Source organism: Bos grunniens, chromosome 13 (assembly GCF_055505025.1).
Source record: "Bos grunniens cultivar Pamir isolate PY7600 chromosome 13, Bosgru_T2T1.0, whole genome shotgun sequence".
In the NCBI taxonomy this organism is placed as follows: Eukaryota; Metazoa; Chordata; class Mammalia; order Artiodactyla; family Bovidae; genus Bos; species Bos grunniens.
In genome coordinates this window covers 61,977,612-62,005,327 of record NC_141177.1, presented here as the reverse complement: position 1 = coordinate 62,005,327, position 27,716 = coordinate 61,977,612, and the positions used below count along the sequence as shown (strand labels likewise).

Here is a 27,716-nt window from a genome sequence, read left to right as displayed (position 1 = left end):
ACTTGATGATTTCTGGCAGGTTAGATAAAAGTTTTCATTCCTGCTATGTGATTTGATGGAATACTAGATACGAGTGGGAGATGTTTGTTATCCAGATCTATAAATGTGTAGATAAGGTTGTCTTATTCAACACTGCTTAAGTCTCTTTTCATGCAAGTTAAGAAAACTTGTTTGTCAGGATTCTTTTGGTTCATAATAACTCAACTCAAGGTGTTTTAACAATACAAGAGATTTAATGATTCATCTAAGTGGTTGAACAAGTCTAGGAGCTGGCACACTTTACTGGTTGGGGATCTGGCTCTTTCTTTGCATTACATATGGGCTATGGTTCTGTCTTTATCTGTTTGCTTTGTCTTCAGGCAAGGTTCCCCCTTGGTAGCAAAATGGTGGCAGTGGTTCCAAGTCTCACAGGTACACATTTCAACAATCAGAATCAGGGAAATTATCTCCTCTCTACATAGGTCCCTGGATGTCTCACTAATTGGTCCTCCTTAGGTTATACGCTCATCCTAACAATCAGCCATTGTTGCCAGAAGTATGACACTTGTAGAAGGACTTGTGCCCAAAGTCAAGAAAGGTACTCACCACTGAAAGCTTCCCCAGACAATGGAAGGAGTTGAAGCACAACCACAAAGCTTGTTACTCTCCTAGAACCCGGGCCGTCCGTGTCATCACCTTCTGGAAGGGAGGGCCAGAAAATCATTGAGATGGAAGCTCCTTTGAGTTGCAGACTCTTATTCCTACTTCTTTCTTTGTATTTCCTTTTTTCTTCTTCTCCACTGCACTTTATCTTTAATCATGGGTATACATGTAATTTGTATATGATAGAGTTTAATTGGAGATTTTCCTAGGATTTATTTTTTTAATTTACTGTTAACATTTAATCACATTTCTCAAGATTTACACTTGGGGTCATATTTTTTCTTTTAGTCATGAAGCAAAATCTATTTAGGATTAATTAAAGATCTATTTAGGATTTTGCTTACCATATTCCTTTCCTTTATGTAGGGGTTAAGGTTAGGGTAAGTACCATATATGGTACTTAAGAAAAGGTACATGGGATTCTTATTTAGACTGGATCTCAAGGATAATTATATTTTATATAATTAGCACTTAAATAATAAATGCATTAGATAAAATTTATCCCAAATTTTATTATTCTAATCATAGACCCTCTGTTCACTAACCATAAATCTTACATATACCTGAGTGTTTTCAAATATGTTCTGTTTGCTAATGCTAAGTCACTTCAGTCGTGTCCAACTCTGTGCGACCCCATAGATGGCAGCCCACCAGGCTCCCCCGTCCCTGGGATTCTCCAGGCAAGAACACTGGAGTGGGTTCTGTTTAGAGACTCCTCAAATAGATAAGCCAAATTACATTTCATGAGAAAATAAACCACAGAAAACCTAATTGTGTTTCAAATTAGTCAAGAATAATATGATTTTACTGAATGTTCCTTAGCAAAAATGCTTTTTAAAACATGTAAATATTCAGTGAGTGAGAAACAAGAAAAATAAAGGTTTTGTGACAGGTACCATACTGATATCAATAGTGATAACTCAAGTACAAATGGCATTCAGCAACCCGCATTATAGGGAAGAGACGTATTATCTCAATTTCTCAGTCAGTTCAGTTCCGTTCAGTTGCACAGTGCTGTCCAACTCTTTGTGACTATGAACTATAGAACTCCAGGCCTCGCTGTCCATCACCAACTCCCAAAGCTTGCTCAAACTCATGTCCATCAAGTTGGTGATGCCATCCAACCATCTTATCCTCTGTCTTCCCCTTCTCCTGCCTTCAGTCTTTCTCAGCATCAGGGTCTTTTCAAATGTGTCAGTTCTTCACATCAGGTGGCCAAAGTATTGGAGTTTCAGTTTTAGCATCAGTCCTTCCAATGAATATCTAGGACTGATCTCCTTTAGGATGGACTGGTTGACTCTCCTTACAGTCCAAGGCACTCTCAAGAGTCTTCTCCAACACCACAGTTCAAAAGCATCAATTCTTCATTGCTCAGGTTTCTTTATGGTCCAACTCTCACATCCATACATGACTACTGGAAAAACCATAGCTTTGACTAGACAGACCTTTGTTGGCAAAGTAATATCTCTGCTTTTTAATAAGCTTATCTAGACTTTTTAATATGCTGTCTAGAAAACTCAATTTCTATGACCATTCAATGAAAGCAGGGGCAAATCCTAGTTTAAAAGGAGAAGTTTGAATTTGTTGTCACTCAGTAGTAATTATAGTTCACATTATTAGAAAAGACTAGTTCCAGAAAAACATCTATTTTGCTTTATTGACTATGCCAAAGCCTTTGACTGTGTGGATCACCACAAACTGTGGAAAATTCTTAAAGAGATGGGAATACCAGACCACCTGACCTGCCTCCTGAGAAATCTGTATGCAGGTCAGGAAGCAACAGTTAAAACTGGACGTGGAACAACAGACTGGTTCCAAATCAGGAGAGGAATACATCAAGGCTGTATATTGTCACTCTGCTTATATGCAGAGAACATCAAGCAAAATGCCGGGCCAAGTGAAGCCCAAGCTGAAATCAAGATTGATAGGAGAAATATCAATAACCTCAGATATGCAAATGACACCACTCTTATGATAGAAAGCAAAGAACTAAAGAGCCTCTTGATTTAAGTGAAAGAGGAGAGCAAAAAAGTTGGCATAAAGCTCAACATTAAGAAAACTAAGATCATGGCATCTAGTCCCATCACTTCATGGCAAATAGATGGGGAAATAATGGAAACAGTGACAGACTTTATTTTTTTGGACTCCAAAATCACTGCAGATGGTGGCTGCAGCCATGAAATTAAAAGATGCTTCTCCTTGGAAGAAAAGCTGTGATCAACGTAGACAGCATATTAAAAAGCAGAGACATTATTTTACCAACAAAGGTCTGTCTAGTCAAAGCTATGGCTTTTCCAGTAGTCATGTATGGATGAACAAAGGTCTGTCTAGTCAAAGCTATGGCTTTTCCAGTAGTCATGTATGGATGTGAGAGTTGGGAGTATAAAGAAAGCTGAGCGCAGAAGATTTGATGCTTTTGAACTCTGGTGCTGGAGAAGACTCTTGAGAGTCCCTTGGACTGCAAGGAGATCCAACCAGTTCATCCTAAAGGAAATCAGTCCTGAATATTCTTTGGAAGGACTGAGACTGAAGCTGAAACTCCAATACTATGGCCACCCGATGCGAAGAACTGACTCACTGGAAAAAGACCATGATGCTGGGAAAAATTGAAAGTGGGAGGAGAAGGAGACAATGGAGGGTGAAATGATTGGATGGCATCAGCGACACGATGGACATGAATTTGAGGCTCCTGGAGTTGGTGATGGACAGGGAAGCCTGGGGTGCTGCAGTCCATGGGGTGGCAAAGAATGTGTTTGTGTGTGACTAGACTGTACTGAATTCCAAAAGTGACATTTTTTGTTTAGGCAGCAGCAAATAGAAACCTAACATACTGGTTTAGGAAAGACCCTTGTACACAGATTGCTCACTAGCCTTTATGCTTTGGTTTTATGTAACAGTTTATTCTAAAGAGGCTTATTACTTTTATATTTTAAAAATCTAATTCACTTTCATTGAAAGTGAAAGTGAAGTCACTCAGTCATGTCTGACTCTTTGCGACCCCATGGACTGTAGCCTACCAGGCTTCTCCATCCATGGGATCCTCCAGGCAAGAGTGCTGGAGTGGGTTGACATCGCCTTCTCCAGGGTATCTTCCCGACCCAGGGATCAAACCCGGGTCTCTTGCATTGCAGGCAAATGCTTTACCCTTTGATCCAACAGGGAAGCCCCACTTTCCTTAGAGATTATTTAATTCATTTGGCTATTTTGAAGAATACTAACACTTCTAATTCCAATAGAATCATTTTTGTTTGTTTTTTTATGAATTTTAGGAACACCTCTGTTCTTCTTCTTTTTTTTTTTCTTTTGGGGGCTGACTTTTTTCTTCTTTATAATGAACTGTATATGAAGTATTCCAGGTGGAGTGTGTGTGCTCAGTTGTGTCCCACTCTTTGCAACCCCATGAACTGTAGCCCGCCAGGCTCCTTTGTCCATGGGATTTCTCAGGCAAGAATACTAGAGTGGGTTGCTATTTTCTCCTCCAGGGCAATCTCCCCGACCCATGGGTTGAGCCCATGTCACTTGAGTCTCCTGCATTAGCAGGCAGGTTTTTTACCCCTACCCCCACCCGGGAAGCCCAAAACTCTATATATAACTCTTTAAATTATGTAATTTTGATGTATAATGATTTAAATGTTTCTCTTTTTATTTTTTTTTAATATTTCTCTTTTTAAAAGGGAATCGGAAGAAAGAAAATTATTTTTTGATCCTAGGACAATAAAAGTATTAAAAATTTAACTGATGTGAAAAAAAAAAACATTGAATGTAGCACTAAATTCACCTGAAAAAGAAAAAAATTGTTACAAGTGGATTCATCTTAGAAGTATTATTTAAAATAGCAGTCAGAATCAACACAAAGCTTATAACAAGAACCAAATATGATTACCTCTATCTTTGCTTGCCACAATTCTGACATACTCTCAATTTTAGGGTAAAATGATGTTTAAACAACTCTAGGGAAAGAGCAAAATAAACTGATGAAATGGAGAAATTTCAAGCTGCCAAGGTCATAAGTAAACTATACTTTTTTTATATTCTAAATTAGAAAGTAAAATGGTTTAGGCAAATTTAGCTAGTACTGAGTAGGTTCTGAAAAGAAAATAAATGTTTCTCTTTTTTTCCTACCTTTATTGAGATGTAATTGACATGTAACATGGTGTAAGTTTAAGGAGCATAACATGCTGATTTGATACACTTACATAGAGCATTAGCTAACATCTCCAACATGTCATACTATTACCATTACTTTTTTAGTGGTGATAACTTCTAAGATATACAGTCTTAGCAACTTTCAAGTTACTATATTGTTATTCAGTCAGTTAGCTATGTCGAACTCTTTGCAACCACATGGACTGCAGCACGCCAGGATTCCCTGTCCTTCACCATCTCCTGGAGCTTGCTTAATCTTATGTCCATTGAGTCAGTGTTGCCATCCCACCTTCTCATCCTCTGTCGTCGTCTTCTCCTCCTGACTTCAATCTTTCCCAGTGTCAGGGTCTTTTCTGATGAGCCAGCTTTTCACATCAAGTGGCCAAAGTATTGGAGCTTCAGCATCAGTCCTTCAAATAAATATTCAGGATTGATTTCCTTTAGGATTGACTGGTTTGATCTCCTTGCAGTTCATGGGACTCTCTAGAGTCTTCTCCAACACTACAGTTCAAAAGCATCAATCCTTAGGTGCTCAGACTTCTGTATGGTCCAACTCTAACATCCATACATGACTACTGGAAAAGTTACTATATAGTTACTCTCAGTTCAGTTCAGTTCAGTCACTCAGTTGTGTCTGACTCCTTGCGACCCCATGGACTGCAGGACGCCAGGCCTCCCTGTCCATCACCAATTCCCGGAGTTTACTCAAACTTATGTCCATTGAATCAGTGATGCCATCCAACCATCTCGTCATCTGTTGTCCCCTTCTCCTCCCGCCTTCAATCTTTCTCAGCATCAGGGTCTTTTTGAGTGAGTCAATTATTCACATAAGGTGGCCAAAGTATTGGAGTTTCCACTTCAGTCTCAGTCCTTGCAATGAATATTCAGGACTGATTTCCTTTAGGATGGACTAGTTGGATCTCCTTGCAGTCCGAGGGACTCTAGAGTCTTCTCCAACACCACAGTTCAAAAGCATCAATTCTTTTGTGCTCAGCTTTCTTTATAGTCCAACTCTCACATCCATACATGACTACTGGAAAAACCATAACCTTGACTAGATGGACATTTGTTGGTTACGTGTTGTGTCTGCTTTTTAACATGCTGTCCAGGTTGGCCACAGCTTTTCTTCTAAGGAGTAAGCGTCTTTTAATTTCATGGCTGCAGTCACCATCTGCAGTGATTTTGGAGCCCCCCAAAAATAAACTATGCCACTGTTTCCACCGTTTCCCTATCTATCTGCCATGAAGTGATGGGACTGGATGCCACAATCTTAATTTGCTGAATGTTGAGCTTTAAGACAACTTTTTCACTCTCCTCTTTCACTTTCATCAAGAGGCTCTTTAGTTCTTTTTTCTGCCAGAAGGGTGGTGTCATCTGCATATCTGAGGTTATTGATATTTCTCCCGACAATCTTGATTCCAGCTTGGGCTTCCTCCAGCCCAGGGTTTCTCATGATGTACTCTGCATATAAGTTGAACAAACAGGGTGACAATATACAGCCTTGACGTACTCCTTTCCCGATTTGGAACCAGTCTGTTGTTCCATGTCCAGTTCTAACTGTTGCTTCTTGACCTGCATATAGTTACTCTATAGTACAGTATTTTTAGTTATAATCACCCATGCTGTGCATTAGATCCCCAGAACAAATCATGTTATTACTGGAAGTCTGTACCCTTTGACCAACATCTCCCCATTTTACCCCCTTCCAGCCCCTCATCACCACTATTCTCATGTGTTTCCATGAGTTTGGCTTTTTTAGATTCCACATATAAGAGATACCACAAGGTCTTTGGCATTTATCTTTCTCTTGCTGACATTTCACTTGGTACAATACCCTCAAAGTCTGTCTGTATTTTCTGTGTTCTTGATGTGCCTTATTTTCTATCATTACAGGAGGACACAGATCATAATTACTATATATCTCGGATATATGGTCCATCTGATTCTGCCAGCCGGGATTTGTGGGTGAACATAGACCAAATGGAAAAGGACAAAGTGAAGATTCATGGAATACTGTCCAATACTCATCGCCAGGCTGCAGTAAGTGCTTTGAAATTTCGAATTTCTTTTTTTTTCCTGCTGTGAAAAAATTTTTGCTTTACCTGACATACTGACATTGTTTGTTGTGATCACTTTTCAAATATATTTAGTTCTGCATTTGCAGTTTAGATTACAGATAAGATGTTGTGGAATATGATAAAGAATTGTTTTGAGAAGCCAGTATTTTTTTAACCATTAGTTAATTAATTTAATTGTCCACTGATTTATCCAGTAAGTAGCATGAGTTGCACATTCCATTCAGAGTTGAGGTTTATCTTGATACTTTTCAGTTTTCTTGTAATCCATGCATTTAGACAACATTTTTAATACAGTTAATTCACAATCTTCCATTTTATATGAGTTTATTACTCTTGGTCTGAAGATGATTTAACTAGACACATTCATAATTCAAATAACACATGTAGACTAAATTCCATGTGGTAAGCAGAGAAGTTTAATATAAAAGAAAATAATTAATTAAATCCAGAAGGCTCCAAACGTAATTCAAGCCCAAGCTTAAATCACTTTCCAGTGGTGGTTCCTTAAAAGGTAATTTAAATCTTCTGAGGCACAGTTTCTGCATCTATACAGTGGGGAGGACAGGAGATATTGAAGCAGGTCTCCCTTAGCTTACATGGTCACTGATACCATATTCTTCGTGTCAGGTTGAATGCTTACATGGATTAGCTTTTTTTAAAAGTTTTATTTATTTGTGGCTCTGCTGGGTTTTTGTTTCTGTGCAAGGGCTTTTCTCTAGTTGTGGAGAGCTGGGGAGACTCCCTAGACGTGGTGTGAAGCCTTCTCATTTCAGTGGCTTCTCTTGTTGCAGAGCACAGGCTCTTGAGTGGGGGCTCAGTAATTGTGGCCCACGGGTTTTGATGCCGTGTGGCATGGGGTATCTTCCTGGACCAGGGATCAAACTCATGTCCCTGTCTTGGCAGGCAGATTCTTAACCACTGAACCACCGAGGAAGCCCAGCTTTTTCAGTTGTCACAACAGTTCTATAATTTAAATATCACTTACCATCTAGGTGTTGCAGATAGAAGAACTTAACCTTGGAATAACCAGCCTCTCTAAGGTTCTCATGCTAGTAAGTGGTGTGACTCAGGTGCGAACCTAGGCAGTCAGTCCCTCGTTCAAAATGTATGTGTAAACGTTACCACTCTCGGTTCTCAGAATATTCCTTGATAATCATTTTGTCAAAGATGATTCCTGATTTAACATTTCAAACGTTATTTAGTTTCATTGCCGCTGATTACAGTGGTGATCTTACTATCGTGAAGCAATGTCCTGTTCAGTTTAGAAAGATGTGCAGTGAAAACAAAATAACTTTACCTTTTCAAGTGCAATTGCCAGATATTATTGACACAAAGATAGAACTAATAGAGTAATGGCTGATCTGATTTAAAGAGGCATTGATGTGGTAAATATAAGATATCAAAAATGTTGACCATCAGCCTTCATTGTGTATATGTAGATGTTCCTATATCAGGAGATCACCTTCTAACAGTGAAAATGGAAATTAATTGTATCATGATGCTTCACTGAAGTTCAGAAGCAGATGAAGTAGCCACCACCCCTTGCTGAATTACATCATTCCTTTTCCTTTGCATATTCAAGCAGTCTCAGAGAAGATGACAGATTCGGAAATGATTCATGGTCTGACTTAGAACAGATCTTCAAAAGAAGAGAAAATGAGAAATATTGGATTAATACCATGATTTTCAGGAATGTATTGCATTTGACAATCTTCCCACTATATCACAGTCCCTAATAATATAATATATACTTTATAAGAGTTTGAACATTGGCATGTCCACATGGAGATTCCAGAATATGACCTAGGTCTTTGTCTGTAAGCAAAGGAAAAAGTTCATCAGTTATAATGTTAGCTGATTTCTTCTTAGACTTTCTCAAATGTTCTCCCACAGGGGCGGTAGTTCGTGTGTCCTGTCTTTCCTTAAAGAAGATTTTTTTTTCTCTTTGGAATAGAGTTTTGTTGCCTCGTAACAACTTTCTGATAGTTTCAAGAAAAAATATGATGATATAAAGATCTATTTTTTTCTTACTGTGATTGTGACCTTGTTGGTTTCAACACCAAAGATTGGCTAAAACACAGATGGAAAGACTCGAGCTTGAGCTTGAAACTTATCTGGTGCTCCATGCATTGATTTTTAAATATATATCATTGATAGAAACCTTTATTTTAGTTACTGTGCCATTGGTTTTCCGTGAGAATCTAAACCATTGTCAAGAATTTCTTCCGGCTAGAAATTAGTCCTGAATCCACTATCCCTATCACCACCAACAGAACACATACACACACACACACACACACGCGCGTGCATTCACATCCAAGTACATATTAATAAGTTCAGTTTATAACAATAAAGTTGATAATATCATGTAGTTACTTTTTTTTCAGGAAAAATTTGCCATTTAGACTTTTTCATTCAAATAGTTTTATATCTTGGAACTTACAAATTTTCTTACTAGAATATTTTATAAAAGTTTCCTACATTCTTTCTTTCAGAAATACGATGTTATATATTTGTTTTAAAAATTGAAGAAAGTGATCCATGTTTCACTATTTCTTCCACTGGTCTGCTCATCTTTCCAATCCTGCCTTGTTCTCTTCACTCCCTCTCTATTATGCCAGCCTTGGAGTAGAACCAGGTTTTAGAGGTGATGACAGAATTGCAGTGTTAAGGTAGTGTTATGGCCAGGGACTCAACGATGCCCACATACAGCCTCTTCCCCCACCCCTCTCCATACACACAACACAGACACTCAGCCACAGCTACTCTCCCCTCTGTGATATTATTGAGAGGCTTAACCCCAAGGGAAAACAGCAAATGGGAAACAGTGATCCACTTCATAGATTAGGTTCCTGATATAATCATCAAAATCCTTGATGCAGAGCTTTCTGGTGGACTTTCCAAGTGGTGCTAGTGGTAAAGAACCTGCTTGCCAATGCAGGAGAAGTAAGAGAAGCAGGTTCGGTCCTGGGTTGGGAAGATTCCCCTGGAGAAGGGAATGGCAACCCACTCTTGTATTCTTGCCTGGAGGATCCCATGGACAGCGGAGCCTGGCAGGCTACAGTCCAGGGGATCACAAAGATGGGCACAACTGAAGCGACAGCACGCAGGCCCCCTCTGGTAGTTTGGCTGGAAACAGGACTTAAGTTTAACCTCTAAGGGAAGAGGGGAGTTTCTTAAGTCTTAACACCAAATGATGAAATTTGCATACCCAGGGCATCCTTTCTGTCAGCCAGTTAGACAAAAGAAGAGAACAGAAAGATCTAGCCTAGGGGAGACTCAAGGGCAGCTGATTAACTAACCAGCCCCGGGCAAAGGGAAAGGAAGTCAGAAAGCTGAAAACTGGGATGGCTGCCCTTCCCAACTTCCTCCCAGTAGGTCACAGGAAGACACAGGAGTGTCTGACCTGGAAACATAACTTTTTAAAGAATATTATCCCCTTCACCACTATCATCTATAAATGTGGTCTGAACAGTATTTTGGGATCTTGGGTTAATTTTCTAGAAAAGGAGGAATATTGGACATAGAGTAACAGTTGTCTCTTTTCTCCCATCCACAATACTATTATGCTGTCAGAGTAAAACTTACTATTTAATTCACATTCTTCACGTGCCAAAACACCCTAATTTCTCTTTGCTTTAATAATGTAAACTAAAATGATTAGTATTTATACTATCTCACACGCTAGTAAAGTAATGCTCAAAATTCTCCAAGCCAGGCTTCAGCAATATGTGAACCGTGAACTTCCTGATGTTCAAGCTGGTTTTAGAAAAGGCAGAGGAACCAGAGATCAAATTGCCAACATACACTGGATCATGGAAAAAGCAAGAGAGTTCCAGAAAAACATCTATTTCTGCTTTATTGACTATGCCAAAGCCTTTGACTGTGTGGATCACAATAAACTGTGGGAAATTCTGAAAGAGATGGGAATACCAGACCACCTGACCTGCCTCTTGAGAAATTTGTATGCAGGTCAGGAAGAAACAGTTAGAACTGGACATGGAACAACAGACTGGTTCCAAATAGGAAAAGGAGTCCGTCAAGGCTGTATATTGTCACCCTGTTTATTTAACTTATATGCAGAGTACATCATGAGAAACGCTGGACTGGAAGAAACACAAGCTGGAATCAAGATTGCCGGGAGAAATATCAATAACCTCAGATATGCAGATGACACCACCTTTATGGCAGAAAGTGAAGAGGAACTCAAAAGCCTCTTGATGAAAGTGAAAGTGGAGAGTGAAGAAGTTGGCTTAAAGCTCAACATTCAGAAAACGAAGATCATGGCATCCGGTCCCATCACTTCATGGCAGATAGATGGGGAAACAGTGGAAACAGTGTCAGACTTTATTTTTCTGGGCTCCAAAATCACTGCAGATGGTGACTGCAGCCATGAAATTAAAAGACGCTTACTCCTTGGAAGGAAAGTTATGACCAACCTAGATAGCGTATTCAAAAGCAGAGACATTACTTTGCCAACAAAGGTCCATCTAGTCAAGGCTATGGTTTTTCCTGTGGTCATGTATGGACGTGAGAGTTGGACTGTGAAGAAGGCTGAGCACCGAAGAATTGATGCTTTTGAACTGTGGTGTTGGAGAAGACTCTTGAGAGTCCCTTGGACTGCAAGGAGATCCAACCAGTCCATTCTGAAGGAGATCAGCCCTGGGATTTCTTTGGAAGGAATGATGCTAAAGCTGAAACTCCAGTACTTTGGCCACCTCATGTGAAGTGTTGACTCATTGGAAAAGACTCTGATGCTGGGAGGGATTGGGGGCAGGAGGAGAAGGGAATGACAGAAGAAGAGATGGCTGGATGGCATCATTGACTCGATGGACATGAGTCTCAGTGAACTCCGGGAGTTGGGGTTGGACAGGGAGGCCTGGCGTGCTGCGATTCATGGGGTCGCAAAGAGTTGGACACGACTGAGCGACTGATCTGATCTGATCTGATCTGATATATATATATGTATGTAGTAATTTGATTACATGTTCCTTCAATTTCCCCTTTGTCCTTTTTTGTTTAAATATCCCCATTGTTCTTTTTGAGTTAAATAACAATTCTTAAATCATATTTGCAGTAAAAACAGATGTTAAAACCTAGTTTTCCAGTTGGACACATTAAAGGAAGAAGCATGTCTTCAAACAGTAGTTAAAGGAAAAAAAAAATTGGCATAAGTCCCTATCACATGACAAGCAATGAGTCAAGCACCTTACCTTCAAATAGTGGTACTTATTTGGGTTTTTTGTTCCTTATTTAAAGTCCATAGTTATCAGGTTGCAAACCTAGAACTTTCTGACTACAAACCTGGGAACCAGTTGAAATTTCTTCTTCTTTTTTTTTTAATTTCTATGAGACCTTCAAATGCCACCATTTTGAGATTTTCTTCTGTACTTCTCAGTCCATCTAACTTAATTTATTGCTGGACACAGTTTGATTCAACAACCAAATTATAATTCGTGTGTCTTTTGAAACCACAGTTTATGAAGTTCTGATTCACAACTTCTACAGAAGCGCCATTGTCCCAGTGGAAGGATTCTGGGGTTACAGACGTTATGAGACCTTGACTCCAAAACTCGTTTTCTTAGATTCAGGCCTCTTTGGACCTCAATGTTATAACCTAGAACAAAGGGGAAAGTGCCTGCTTTGACTCCCCTCCAGTGTTATTTCAAGAATAAAAGTGAAATAAATATGAAAGGACACTGCAAACATCAAATAACAATGAGGCAGTAATGAAGCATTGTTGTTTGAGTCCTAATTCTTCACAACAAAACATATTAACCCTAAATACATTAATTCCTAAGTAATCTCTCAGAGTCGCTTTCTATAGATAGATATGCACCCATATATTTATATCCATATATCTTTAAATAATTTTTTTTGGCCAGGAAATTGCCAGTGTGCTTTTTGTCAGACATAAACATACCCTGCCCTTAAAATTTTTTAACTATTTTTCTATGTATTAGTAGGAAGATTGATTCTTTATATAAGAAACACTAGCAAAATGAAATGAATTGTTGCTCTCCTGTCTACCATAAAGCTGGTAAAGTTTTTGATGAGACTGGTACAGTTTTGATGATAGACTGTTTTAAAATTTAAAAATTGGATTGTTCTCTGTGGGGATCTTCAGACTACTCAAAAACGTACCGAAACCTTCATTAACAAAAATTAGGCTTTCTGAAGGTATTTTCTTTTTCCCCAGAAAAATAACAGCATTTTGACTAGCATTTCCATTGGTCTTAAATTTGCATAATGTTGATGTTGGGAGAACTACATTCCGATGCTTGTGGTGACTTAAGTCAATTGTTTTTGTATATTGCAGAATTTTATTTTTTCCTGTGCATTAGAAAATCTGTTGATAAGTGATTATTTTTCTAAATTATTAACTCAAAAGGCAATTTAATTTGCTATCTCTATCGGGCTATTATCTGGACCACACATTTTTATCTGTATCCTATTCACAGTGTCTAACAATAAGTTGCTTTTATTTTTATTTTGACTGGTAAATAAACTTGCTGCATTCTCTCTTGTGAGTTGTTTCATTTCAAGTAAGACATACATCTGGAGGAGGAAATGGCAACCCACTCCAGTATTCTTGTCTAGGAAACTCCATGGACAAAGGAGCTTCGCAGGCTACAGTCCATAGCATTGCAAAAGAGTCGAACACGACTGGACACACAGGCACAAGACATACACAGTTCATCAACCTGTCCTTACTTGTCTTCATTCATGGGGTTTTTCTCTAGTTTAATAACAGACTAGGATAAGCTGTGTCTGTACAACTGTTTCTCTAACTTAATTTTTGTCTAATTAATTCACTTTACTATTAATATTATCATATTGAAATTATAAATTTTGAGAATAATTATCTGTCCTGAAGAAAGTATTATTTGAGGGCCTTTTATGGAAAAGAAAGGCTGTGTTTTTCCCCCATTCCACAAAACCAATCTGAGATCAGAGTAACTGAATTCCTTTGCATGCCATGCAGGTGAGCTGGTCTGCTTGTCCCAAAGCCAGTGGACATGGAAGGATCTAGTCCCTCTTCCACAGATGGTGTTAATGACTCAGGCTAAACATTCCCATCTAATATTTTAGTCATGGAAGCGACTTTGGAAATTCTCGAAGATAGTGGCCAATTTTTACGCATATTCCTAACCTTTGTTTTCCAAAGCAAGAACATACTTTCTTTTTAAAAGTCATCCTTGAGTTCATCATATTTCAGTTTAATTTCATCCCATTTCTCCATGTTGTGTCTTTAGTAGAGGACAGGCACCATTCTTTACATAAATTTAGAGTCATAGGAAGTAATCATACATTCGCCGTTGTCTGTGATGACTGTAAAGTAAATCTAGATAGATAACTATCTACTCAACTTTTTAAAGTCACAAGTGAGGCAAATACTTGGAGGTTTCACATTAATCTTCTATAATTAGGGCTGCTAAAGTGGGATCCCACAGTCAAGCAGCTGTGTCTCAGGTGAAATAAATAAATCCAGTTACTCCTATTTTTCATCATAGGTTGTCTTATCAAACCCATTTTTAATCATCCTTTCTGATCTGTCTAGGACCCTATGAAGACTTAACAAGGGTTAATTTTAGATAACATGAGTGTAAAACATAGTCTCATCCTGAAGTTATTAAATGATAAAGCTTCCACAGGACTCTTTTCAAGGAAAACATTTTGTAGCACAGAAAAGTTAGCAAAATGTAGATGGAATATAATGTTCCCTAAGAGTAAATACAACGAAAAGCAGCTAGGTATAAGTCTTGTGGAAAATCTTAGAAGATAAAAGACTTCAGACATTTTGGAATTGAAATTTCCTGAACAAGTTAGTATTCTAGTATCCTTTAAAAATATTTTTTGGTGTCTGTTTTCAGTAACTTTATTTTTGTCCATTTCTTCTTACTAAATTATAGCCTATGACTTAGGTGGATGATTACTTTCGGTGAAATAGTCAAGATCTCACATTGTTTGTTTATAAGTTGGCCTCCCCATCAGGAACATGTGTTGTGCCTGAAATTCCAGCCCCAGAATGTAGGTCTCATCCCTTCTTCACTGAAGGTGCTCTGTTCCTATGCCGATGGGACCGGAAGTAGAACACTTTTAGTCACTCTCAATGAGTGATAAATTGCAAGGAATTTCTTGTTATGCAGCCAGTGTCTGACACAAATGTCAAGTAAGGTTCACTCCTGATAGACAGGCTGAGTTTAGCTACCTGAGTCCTGATCCCTGCAGGACCAGCTGTAGACATGAGTAGGGTGGGTAAAGGAGCAGCTCTTGGAAGCTGTGTTGAGAGGCATCAATTTACTTATTTAGCTTTTGAAAAATCCAAAAGTTGGCCACTTTGGCAAACTATTAAAAACCAGTGAATCTGAATAAAAGATATAGGAGACTCTTTGGATTATTGTAACTTTCATTGAATTTATTTCCAAATAAAATGTTAAAAATAAATAAATAAATAAAAGAGGGGATGTTAGTGGAGGAGGATGAAGAGTTAAAATTGGACCTGGCCTAAATTTTCATTTCAACCTGTGGTCAAATTTTGAATGATTTAGTCACCCTTCTGCTGAGATTTGCCTGCACTGAATTCCAAATCCTAATACCCTACATGATGTGCATAGAAACCAATACTGTGACGCAGGTGTTTGAGAAAGAAAAGGGCTTTATTGCGAGGTTGACCTGCAGGGAGACAGGCAAGGCTCAAACCTGTCTCTCAGATTCAAGGTTGGGGCGAAATTTAAGGGGTCAGGGGATTTCAAACTTGGAAGCTGATTGGCTAGTCTCTAGTTACTGTGCTGCTGGAAGCTGACTTCTCACTTTGTAAAGGGCTCCAGTGGCAACTTATCGGTTCTTTGAGATCCATAGATTGAAGTTTATTGGTTTAGGGTCAGTCTGGAGACACCGGTTCCTATCTTGCACATGTGCACTGCTGTTTCTGTAAAGTAACCCAGGTTTTGATTATTCAACAGCCTGATTTTAGGGAGCAAAACCAGTTTCAGTTGGTCAGTGTTTCGAGCTGTTTCAATGTCAGCTGAGGGGCAGCTTGATAGAGTGTATAAGCATGTCTACTTAGAAACAGGCTGCCTACACAAGAGTCTCCACTTCTGCCAGCTAAAAGCTGGGTAACTTACAGTGTTTTTACTTTATGTTAATCATTTCCCTCAGCTGTAAAATGGGAATGATGATAGTACCTACTTTCTAAGATTTTCACTAGAATGGAATGATTTATTAATAACATTTGTACTATGCTTAAGCAGTGGCTGCTCTAGATGACTGTTAGTATTGATACTAATCACTGTCATACAGACATTTTAACTCTAAAACAATCATTTTTCCAGTGACAGGAGAGAAGGGAGGACAGATTATGATCCACGGAGACAAGCAAGGGCATTTTCAAACTGTCCCGGATAAACTCATAGGAATACATTTCCTGTCCTGCCCTGTTTGAGGGTCACTGGTCAAGGAAGTAGCCACCATGTCCTTGTCCTTAGGTGTACTGAGGCTGCAAAGAGCTTTTGCAAATCATTACTTTAAAGGTGCTGTGCTAGGAGGTATCCCTATCCTTTCCTGCCCTAAATGGAAAATTTCAGGTCAGATGAGTGCTAACAGGCAAAGTGAGATGATGTTATCCAGAATCAAGTCTACTTATCCTTTTAACCCATTTCACGCTTGTCAAAGCTTCCTTACAGCACTGTTTTAGAGTTTCAAAGACCATTTATATGACACAAAGTCTTGACTTTCCAAGTGGGGTTTCTGGGACAGTCTCAGGAGCACTGGGAGCTTGTTAGAAATGCAGAATTTTAGTTCCCTCCCCCCACCCCTGACTATCCTCAGCAGAGTCTATTTTTAACAAGAACCTTAAGTGATTACCATGCACACTCAGGTTGGAGAAGTCTGGTAGAATTACTGCCTTGTTCTCAGAGCAGTGTGGAAAATCCGGATGTGACCTCTGGGTCTCCCCTCCCCCACTGACTCTCCCAGGGCTCCTTTATAAATCCTGGTTATTCTTACCCTCTGTGCCCTTAAACAGACTTATGCTCTGCACTCTCCCTGAATGGTAAACAGTCACATAACTCATTTGAATAATTCTCAAAACGTGCAAGTATAGGCAGGCAACCATAAGCCAAGTGTTGCTGGGAACCAGGAAGTGTAAGAGATCAAAAGATATGATGTTCACTCAGTCTCAAGTTCATATGAACAAGCAATGGGTAACTGCAAAATGTTCATATGTTATTTTCTAATTTACATGTAGCCCCATGCAGTGTCGTTCAATATGCAGGGTTAATTAAGTTGTCGGTTACAAAAAAGTGCTGAAGCAGTTAGAATTTCTAACCCAGAAAATCAATTCGATTGATGGGCTTTATTTCTGAAAGGAGCCACTCCCTTGCCTGTATATTTGCATATTGATTAGCCCCTTTTCCTGAACAATTTGACCTTTTAATTAGGTTTCCAGTGTTTTCTGTCACTGGATTAACGACCCATATCCTGTTCATTGCCCTGCAAGAGGGAGAGTTTGTTTAAATTCCATTTTGTAAAAATTCCACATGGTAAAAGTGGCGTGAAGCATCCTGCCCACTGCAGCTATTTTATTCCTGGCAAATACTCAGCTCATTTATGGCCTTGAAGCAGGATCTGACTTTAGGATATATCAAAAGAGCTTGCATTGCTATCGGCCACATGGAAATGCCTCTCCATAGTACATTTTCTCTCTTTGGTAGTAACTTGCTGTAGAAACTTGTTAATTCAAATTTTTCTATCTGTATGTACATACATACACCTGTATACCAACTTGAAAAGTGTTAGTTGCTCAGTCATATCTGACTCTTTGTGACCCTATGGACTCTAGTACTCCAGGCTCTTCTGTCCATGGAATTCTCCAGGCAAGAATATTGGAGTGTGTAGCCATTCCCTTCTCCAGGGTTCGTCCAGATCCAGGGATCAAACCTGGATCTCCTGCGTTGCAGGCAGATTCTTTACCATCTGAGCCACCAGGGAAGCCCATATACTCATATTTATATCTTTCAGTTTATTTTACTTTTATAAGTGAATATTTGTTAAACAGGTGAATAAACCAGTGAAAAGTCATTACCATTGACAATTGTAAAACACATGCAAAGATGCTCATCATCACTCGTTATCAGAGAAATGCAAATCAGAACCACAATGAGGTACCATTTCACGCCAGTCAGAATGGCTGCGATCCAAAAGTCTACAAGCAATAAATGCTGGAGAGGGTGTGGAGAAAAGGGAGCCCTTTTACACTGTTGGTGGGAATGCAAACTAGTACAGCCACTATGGAGAACAGTGTGGAGATTCCTTAAAAAACTGGAAATAGAACTGCCTTATGACCCAGCAATCCCACTGCTGGGCATACACACTGAGGAAACCAGATTGAAAGAGACACGTGTACCCCAATGTTCATCGCAGCACTGTTTATAATAGCCAGGACATGGAAGCAACCTAGATGTCCATCAGCAGATGAATGGATAAGAAAGCAGTGGTACATATACACAATGGAATATTACTCAGCCATCAAAAAGAATACATTTGAATCAGTTCTAATGAGGTGGATAAAACTGGAGCCTATTATACAGAGTGAAGTAAGTCAGAAAGAAAAACACCAATACAGTATACTAATGCATATATATGGAATTTAGAAAGATGATAAGAATCCTGTGTACGAGACAGCAAAAGAGACACTGATGTATAGAACAGTCTTTTGGACTCTGTGGGAGAGGGAGAGTGTGGGATGATTTGGAAGAATGGCATTGAAACATGTATAATATCATATATGAAACGAGTCGCCAGTCCAGGTTCGATGCACGATACTGGATGCTTGGGGCTGGTGCATTGGGTGACCCAAAGGGATGGTACAGGGAGGGAGGAGGGTTCAGGATGGGGAACACGTGTATACCTGTAGCGGATTCATGTTGATATATGGCAAAACCAATACAATATTATAAAGTTAAAAAAAAGGAATAAAAAAAAATTAGGAGTCTATTTACAAAATAAATAAATAAATAAATGAATGTTGTGTAAGTTTAGAAAACAGGCCCTTGGATCTATCCTTGGCAGATAAGAAATGGAAGCATCTAATCCTCAAATGCGCAAAATGAGTAGTTCAGGCTGTTCCCATCATCCAGTGAGAAGAGACCACCACGTTACCATCAGACCTCAATGGTGTGCAGCTCATGACAGCTCCATGCAGCCCAGCATGGAGTTGAGTCGAGTCTAGTCTAGTCTAGTCCAGTCCCTGTGATTTCATCAGAAAGACTGCTCTGTACCTTCTCCAGATTTTCTTTTTGCGTGTGTGGCTTTAGCCTCAGGCATCCGGGAGCTTTCTATTTCCGCTGTTATTAAATTTTAAAGAAAATTAAGTTATGTTAACTAAGAACAAAAACATCAGTTACTGACAACGTTAAGAGTACCAAGTAGAAAATGCCTGTAGAAGATGTGAAAATAGGTAGGAAAAGGATCACCTAGTATAAGGGAGAGAGAGTGATGTCCTGTAGTGGGCAAGATTTAGGAGTTTGGAGTCAAGCACATTTGGATTGAAATCCTGGCTCTACTGCTTCTGGTGCTTTGAACTTATTAGTTTTCCTTTCTTATAAAGTTTGATCAAGGAGGTCAAACCAGTCAGTCCTAAAGGAAATCAATCTTGAATATTCATTGGAAGAATTGATTCTGAAGCTTTAATACTTTGCCCACCTGATGTGAAGAGCCAGCTCATTGGAAAAGACCCTAATGCTGGGCAAGATTGAAGGCAGGAGGAGAAGGGGATGACAGAGGATGAGATGGTTGGATGGTATCACCGACTCAATGGTCATGAGTTTGGGCAAGTTCTGGGAGATGGTGAAGGGAAACCTGGTGTGCTGCAGTCCATGGGGTCACAAAGAGTCACATATTACTGAGCGAATGAACAACTTGTAAAGTTTTGTTTTGAAATAATTTCAGGCTTGTAAATAAACTTGGAAAACTTATCGAAGAGTTCCCATATAGCTTTCAACAAGCATCCCCAAGTAGTAACACGATATACTCATGGTACAATTTCTAACACCAAGAAATTACCATTGGTGTGATACTCTTAACTAATCTACATGCTATATTCACCTTTTGTGAACTGTCCCCAAACCACCCTTATTCCTATTTGGAATCCAATATAGGACCCACATTGCATTTATTTGTCAAATCTTCTAGTCGCACCTCCTCCAATCTATGACACATTTTCTGTCTTTCTTTATCTTTCATGAACTTGACATTTTGAAGAGTCTTTACCAGTCTCTGTACAGTGATCTTGATTTGAGGTTTGTCTACTGCTGCTTCATGGTTAAATACAGGTCTCTATTTTAGCAAGAATACTAGGGGAGGGACTTCCCAGGCAGTCCAGTGGTTAACATGCAGGCTTTCATTGCCCAGGACCAGGGATCCATCTCTGGTGGGGTAAGATCCCACAAGATACATAGTGTGGAAGAAAAAAAAAAAAAAGAATACCCAGGGAATGGTATTTTGTCCGTCATCATGCATACATCAGGAGGTACCTGATGTCATCACGTCTCATTACCAGCCATGTTAACTTTGATCACCTGCTTAAGGTGATGTCTACCAGATTTTGTTTCTTTACTGTAAACTTACTATTTTTCCTTTTCTAATTACTAAGTATCTTTGGAGGAGATACTCTGTGCATACAAAACATCTTCTTTCTTGTCATACTCTCACCTAGTTTTAGCATTCATACTTATTTAATGCAGACAAAATACTTAGAATGATGTCTGATACATTAAAAGCTAATTCCATTCTTATAACACCAGTAAATACACTAGTTATGATCATTTCAATATAACAAAAATGAAGCCATCATAATGTTTCTGCGAAACATAATATCTAATTGTGATGTGATTCTATTACAAAAGCAATTTGCCTCCATTGCTATTAGAAACAACATGTATCAAATCATTTCCACCTCCTTATTAGAAATCAGATAAGGAGCTGTTATTATTCAGGAAACTAGTTTTAAGGAACTTTTGCTATGCCAAACCCTTCAGGTATATAATACAATGTTAACCATCATTGACTCCATTGACTCAGAGCTTATGAAGGTCCAGGTGTCATTTGGTCATTTATTCAGGTATTTTGGATGAAAACCCGTATCATTAGAAATAGCCATGTAAATAAAACAACATGTATTTTTTCCTTTAAATTTTCAACTCCTCCCAAAGTTATTAATATAATATTTAATAATACTTGGCATCAATAAACAAACTGAAAATGCTATCACTCCAATTTACTTGGCCTAATTTTTTGGAAAAATTAATACAAATCTCACTTTGTCAATCATCACCATCTTCATCCTGCTTATTTAATAGCTTCAAGATACAAACACGTGCCCTACAAACATGAAATTATTTGAATGATTAAAAATAGCACGTTCAAAAAAAATAAAATAAAAATAGCACATTCAAATACATGTATAGAAATTAATGATTAACCCATGAATTTATTCTTAAATAAATGGACACCACCTATATTCTTTGGACTTGTTGCTGTCGTGAACTTGTGAGATCAGCAATTACTAAAAGCTTGTCATTGTCATTTAGTCACTAAGTTGTGTCCAACTCTTCTGTGACCCTATGGACTGTAGTCCGCCAGGTTTCATGGGATTTCCCAGGCAAGAATACTGGAGTGGGTTACCATTTCCTTCTCCACTAACAGGCTGCCTTCATGAGGATTATACCTTATAAAGATGAAATGGAGGCTAGGGAACCATAAGAGTGTAACTTTACTCCTGTAAACAAGAAGCTGTCTTAAAACAAAAGGCATTTTTTATGAGTGACTTTCTCAATGGTTTTTAGGATTATAAATGCACCCACTTCAGATTTTTTTAACTCTTATTAGGAGGTTTCTGTCTTCAAGGTCTTGAAAGCATTGATTAATTTATCTTTGTAATACCACTGAGAAATAGGCAAACAAGTAAAACTGGAGCAGTGTTTACATAGGATTATAATTCTTGTGTTATTAAAAAAGAATTAGCAGAGATCATAATACTTAGAACCCAGATGGCAACAAGCATAAGAAAAATATGTAACAGACGCAATAAGAGAGGTAGACGTGCTTAGTAATCTATGAGAGGGGCTTCCCCGGTGGTCCAGTGGTTAAGACTCCCCCTTCCAAAGCAGGGGCTTGAGTTCCATCCCTGGTGGAAGAACTAAGATTCCACAAGCTGCGTGGCATGGCTGGAAAAAAAGAAATCTATTAATATGGCCCTAATTTCCTCTGATAGTCAATTCCCCCTGATAGTCAATTCCCCACAGTGATTCCATGGGGCAAGTTGTAGAATAGCATGATTCGGTTTCAAAACTCACAGTCATATGTGGCTGTACCTGCTATAAATTTGCAGCACACCATCTAACCCCTATTTACCTACTTCTACAAGCTTTTCAAAGAACGCTTCACAAATTTCTTGTCCCGCATATGATACTTCTTATGCCTGTCTCAGAATTATGATACCTCTCCTGTCAAATAGTTCGCTTTCTGCCAAGTATAAGGAATTAGCAAATTCAGTTGATTTTATGTATGTCACACATGCGTTTTACAGTTTCACTTTTGAGTTTTTATTTTACATTTTGCTCTATTAATTAATTTATTGTCTTTACATGACAATTTTCTAAACACTTCTTCCTTTTATGTTGTGTGCGTGTGCATGTGTGCTCAGTCGCTCAGTCATATCTGACTCTTTGCAACTCCATGAACTGTAGCCCACCAGGCTCCTCTGTCCATGGGATTCTCCAGGATCATTCTCTACATAGGATTATAATTCTTGTGTTATTAAAAAAGAATTAGCAGAGATCATAATAATTAGAACCCAGATGGCAACAATCATAAGAAAAATATGTATAAAGAATACTAGAGTAGGTTGCTGGAGAAGCCGATGGCACCCCACTCCAGTACTCTTGCCTGGAAAACCCCATGGATGGAGGAGCCTGGTGGGCTGCAGTCCATCGGGTCGCTAAGAGTCGGACAGGACTGAGCGACTGAGCAACTTCACTTTTCACTTTCATGCATTGGAAAAGGAAATGGCAACCCACTCCAGTGTTCTTGCCTGGAGAATCCCAGGGATGGGGGAGCCTGCTGGGCTGCCATCTATGGGGTTGCACAGAGTCAGACATGACTGAAGCGACTTAGCAGCAACAGCAGAGTTGGTTGCCATTTTCCTCCTCCAGGGGATATTCCTGACCTAGGGATTGAGCCTGCATCTGCTGCATTGGCAGGCAGATTCTTTACCCCTGAGCCACCTGTGAAGCCCTTCTTTTACCTTAGATATTTCTTACTGTATGAGATCCAAAATAGGAAAATATTCACCATTTGTGTCATGTACATCAATTAAATCTAGTGAATTCCAATATTATGCTTCTTGTTTGCAGTGGCTTTTTGTGATGTTGTCCAGGATTTTGTTTACATTTCTGGTTGCAGAAGAGTTTTTGTTGCATATTCAAGTTCTAAAAAATTTTAATGATGTGGTTAAAGGATGTGTAATTAACTAGTGACACAACAGGTCTTCTCACACCTAACCAAAATAGGTCTTCTTCCTGTATTCATCATCTCAGTTAGTGGATTATGGTCCGCCAGTCACCTAGCTAGAAACCTGTCCTTTATTCTAGATTTCTCTCCCTCACTCCCAACTTGTGTGTGTGTGTGTGTGTTCGCAGTCGTGTCTGACTCTTTGTGACCCCACAGAATATAGCCCACCAGGCTCCTCTGTCCATGAGATTTTCCAGGCAAGAATACTGGAGTGGGTTGCCATTTCCTTCTCCAGGGGATCTTCCTAACCCAGGAATCGAACTGGAGTCTCCTACATCTCCTGCATTGGCAGGCAGATTCTTTACCACTGGAGCCACCTGGGAAGCCCAACTTTTAATTATGATTTCAATTAATTATGATCCTTCCAGTATTATTTTCTACGTATGTTTTTACCCATGCCTTTCACTCCCATGCTTTCAGGTCTCATCTGACTAGTGTCTGGCAGTCCCCTTTGAAGAGCTTCCGTGCATCTCCTCTGGGTTAGGTGTCCTCTTCAGGTCCTTACTCTGCTCCTGCCTGGGCCTATTAGTTTCTCCTTCCATGTTGCTCTCCTGCATCACCTTCTTAACGCCTTGAAGGGAGAAACTGGTTGGGTCTTACTCTTTGAGGCTCATCCTTGGATTTAGTGCCTGGTATGTATAAGGTGTTGGATCAATGATTTTTGACTACACGAATGAATGAATGAATGAATGAATAAAACTCTCCTTTAGCTTCACTGAATACCTGTTTAATATACCATGAAAAGAAAGTGAAAGTAGAAGTTCCTCAGTCATGTCTGACTCTTTGCAACCCCATGGACTGTAGCCACTGTAGCCCATCAGGCTTCTTTGTCCATGGACATCTCCAGGCAAGAATACGAGAGTAGGTGGCCATTTCCTTCTACAGGGGATCTTCCCAACCCAGTGATCAAACCTGGGTCTCCTGCATTGCAGGCAGATTCTTTACCATCTGAGCTACCAGGGGAGGAAGCAATAATGAACCAATTACCCAGGAGTAATTACATGGAATATATAATAATTTAGCTTCAAAGAGTCCCATGAAATCCTAGCATTTAATCATTTCTGTTTGTTTTAATAATTTGTGTGGATGTGTTGTTCTGTGTATCTGTGTCTATATGTGTTGTAAAGAGGGATGATAATTTTCAGAAATTTGCCCTTAAGTGTGATACTTTTTATTTACTTTCAATATTTCAGTAATTAGGAACATTGCCTTTGTTGTCTTTCAAATCTGGGTTCAAGTTTTGGTGTCCCACTTGGGCCATTTTTCCCTGGATAAGGAAATGGCTACCCACTCCAGTATTCTTGCCTGGAGAATTCCATGGACAGAGGAGCCCGGTGGGCTTAGAGTCCATGGGGTCACAAAGAGTCTGACATGACTAAGCAACTGACACTTTGGGCCATTCTTAACGACTCTGGTGCTAAGTTAGTTTCACTTTGAAGCAGTTAAAATCTGAACCCCATGTGATTGTTTTATGTGTACATGCATATAGAGAGAATGGTTGATGAGATACGGTAGGAGGTATAACTTTGCAAGAAGTAATGGTAGGACTCTGAGGATGACACTCTGTGGTCCCTCTTGATCCTTTGCCCCACATTCCTTCTGCCTCCCTGAGCTCAATGAAAATTGAAACTATGGGAGGCAATTTCCAGGATACCAGCTAACATCCCAACTCAAGTGCTGTGTCTCTTCTTTCTGCCTGAGAATAATCCTGGGGAAGAAAGGAATCATCTGCCCGCTGCCAATCAACAGGAGATCAGAGTGGATGGATCAATATCTCAACCTCCCAACCTCCAGTGAGATGATTCTGAGTCATGTTTTCCCTACTGTCTCCCAGAAGGTCTCCAAGGGAGACCTGGCTATAGTGGTAACACATCCAGTAACTGTTACTGGTTTTTCTCTTTTCTGTGTCTCACTTTTTCCACGTCCCTAGCAAATGCTTCCTAGGATCACCTTCCAAACAAACTATCTGCCCCAAGTCCTTATGTCAGGTTTACGGTACCAAGGAAACTAGGCCAAGGCTTGAAGAATATGGGAGCCATGGCCAACCAAGGTTGAGAGATCATTACAGTCAAGAGAGACATCATGTTGAAGAACTGGAGCCCAAGATTAAGGGTGGCATTTTCAAGGAAGTAAAAGTTGTTCTAGAAGGCTGGCCAGGGTAGAGAACGTGAAGGGAGAACCATAAGATAGCAGAGACCAATTAGTGGTGGATCTTAAAACTCGTTTTCACTATTTTTGCATGATTCCAGGGTCAGTGGGATTCTAGATCGAAAGATTTGGATTGGGGAGTGATATTCTATCTAGATAGTATAGGAAAACAAATTCCAAGGAAAATGGAACCAAGATACCTGTAAGCAAGTCATTGAGATAAAACTGACCTACACTTAGGGAAGGGTGTCAGTAGTACCTGAAGAGAAAAGGGTAGATTTCACAACTATTGAGAAGGTAACACCTTTATTAATTGTCATTGCTATTAGTGCAAAGCAGGCCATGGTGATAACTAAGGTAAGCTGGTCATTTAGACAGTAAACGGGGAGACATTTCAATCATTGATATTGTGCTTCAGGATAATATATTAGCAAATTTTTCTGTGAAAACTTACTATCAAAAATAGTCTTTAACTTATGTATTTGTTTTTCTCAGTTTGATTCTAAAAATATTTAAATATTTGTCATGGCTGAGAAATTGTCATATTCTTCTGGTTCATCTTTGGTAGTAATTGATAGAGTTTGTTAGTGATAGATGTTTAAACCAAACTCTTATTCTGGAAGTGAGAATTCCAAATTTTACCAATTTGTCCATGGCATGGAAAAAATTAGACTGATGGAGAACAATATACTAGACCAAGTGCCTTTATAAAACTGTGTCTGATGTCTTCTTTGAAATATATGATTTTGCCCCTGAAGCTTTTATTTTAGGGTTATTAGTAACCACTCATTTCAGTCAGTGCTGTAAAAATAGGTTTTGTTGTTCCTATTAGTCAGCATAAATTAAAAAATGAAGATAAACCCTTCTGAAGATGCAGCTTTCATTAAAAAGGAAAGGGAAAAAAACTAATTGAAAGTCACTGTAAATTTTAAATGATTAATATCATGCCAAATAAGTCATTAGGAATCTCTGATGGATATAAAAAGCAATCATTTGCACAATTGGAAAGAGCCAAATTCAATCTAACTATACTGCTCTATTTTTTTAGCTTGTATGTTAGGAGAGATATAATATTGAAATTGTTGAATTTTAACATAATAGCCTTTTATTATAGGTGGTTTGTACATTCTATTGGGCTCTAAATCAGCTAATTAATTTCCCTATGGATCCTTTTATTTCAGTTGATCATCTTTGTTACAGCTCACTGTTTTTTTCTTGTTTCCTTCCTAATAATAATAAATCTGATTCATATCATTTCAAACATATGAAAAATCTAGGATTTGTTTTTCTTTGCTTTGCTTTTTTGTGTCTTGTTTTTTATCTTACTATACATATGTATGTATAATATATAACAATAAGATATATTATAAATATATATATATATATATCCAAAGCTTCAGATCTTCTTTCAGAAAAAAAGAGGGGCAAAATTTATGAACTTTATTCCTCAGTCTCTCCAGTTTTCCTCTCTACAAAGTAAAAGTAGCTTTCTAGTAACCAACATTTTTTAATTATCGGTATCCCATGCCTTTAAAAGTGTACATAAAGTGGTTGCTCTCAAACACACTGGGGGCCAGGGCTGCCAGCCCTCACCCAGTTGAAAATCCACACAGTGGTACCTCTGCCTCAAAAACAAAGGAATTAATGAGTGACTCACCCAAGGGCAGGATAGAATCTGGACTCAAACCCTAGTCCTTTTGATTTCATACTTTGTGATCTCTAATCAAACTTTTCTCAACACTGCAATAATTTAAAGATCTCTCTAATGAAAACACAGATACTATATTATTGGGGGGAAAAAAAAAGAAAACATGTTATAAGTAGAACTGACCAATACAGTTCAAACCCATGTTCAAGGGTCATTTGTATACTGAATCAGGGGAGTTTATCACAATCTGAAAAAGAAAAATATCTGCAGGTTTAGATCTGTAGGTGCAAAGTATCTTGTTCTATAAAACTGCCTTTTGTTCTATACAGAAGATAAGTTGACTATGTAATTGCCTAAACTAAAATATTTTTACTTTTTATTCAGTAAAACTGAACAGGTAACATGCTCTACTATTTTGGAGAAGATTAATCCAACAAAAAATAACCCTAAATAAATTGTTGATCATGATGGTTGACCTGCTT

At 38.8% G+C, this 27,716-nt stretch overlaps 1 protein-coding gene across 6 annotated transcripts in view; it reads left to right on the top strand.

Annotated features, from left to right (window-relative positions):
• PLXDC2 (plexin domain containing 2) overlaps window positions 1-27,716 on the top strand; it is a 427,187-nt gene that overhangs the window by 214,142 nt on the left and 185,329 nt on the right. For all 6 annotated transcript variants that reach the window (XM_086334550.1, XM_086334552.1, XM_086334549.1 and 3 more), the window contains one exon: window positions 6,682-6,828. In XM_086334550.1, coding sequence (XP_086190676.1) covers window positions 6,682-6,828 — 147 coding nt within the window. The remainder of the gene's footprint in view (window positions 1-6,681; window positions 6,829-27,716) is intronic.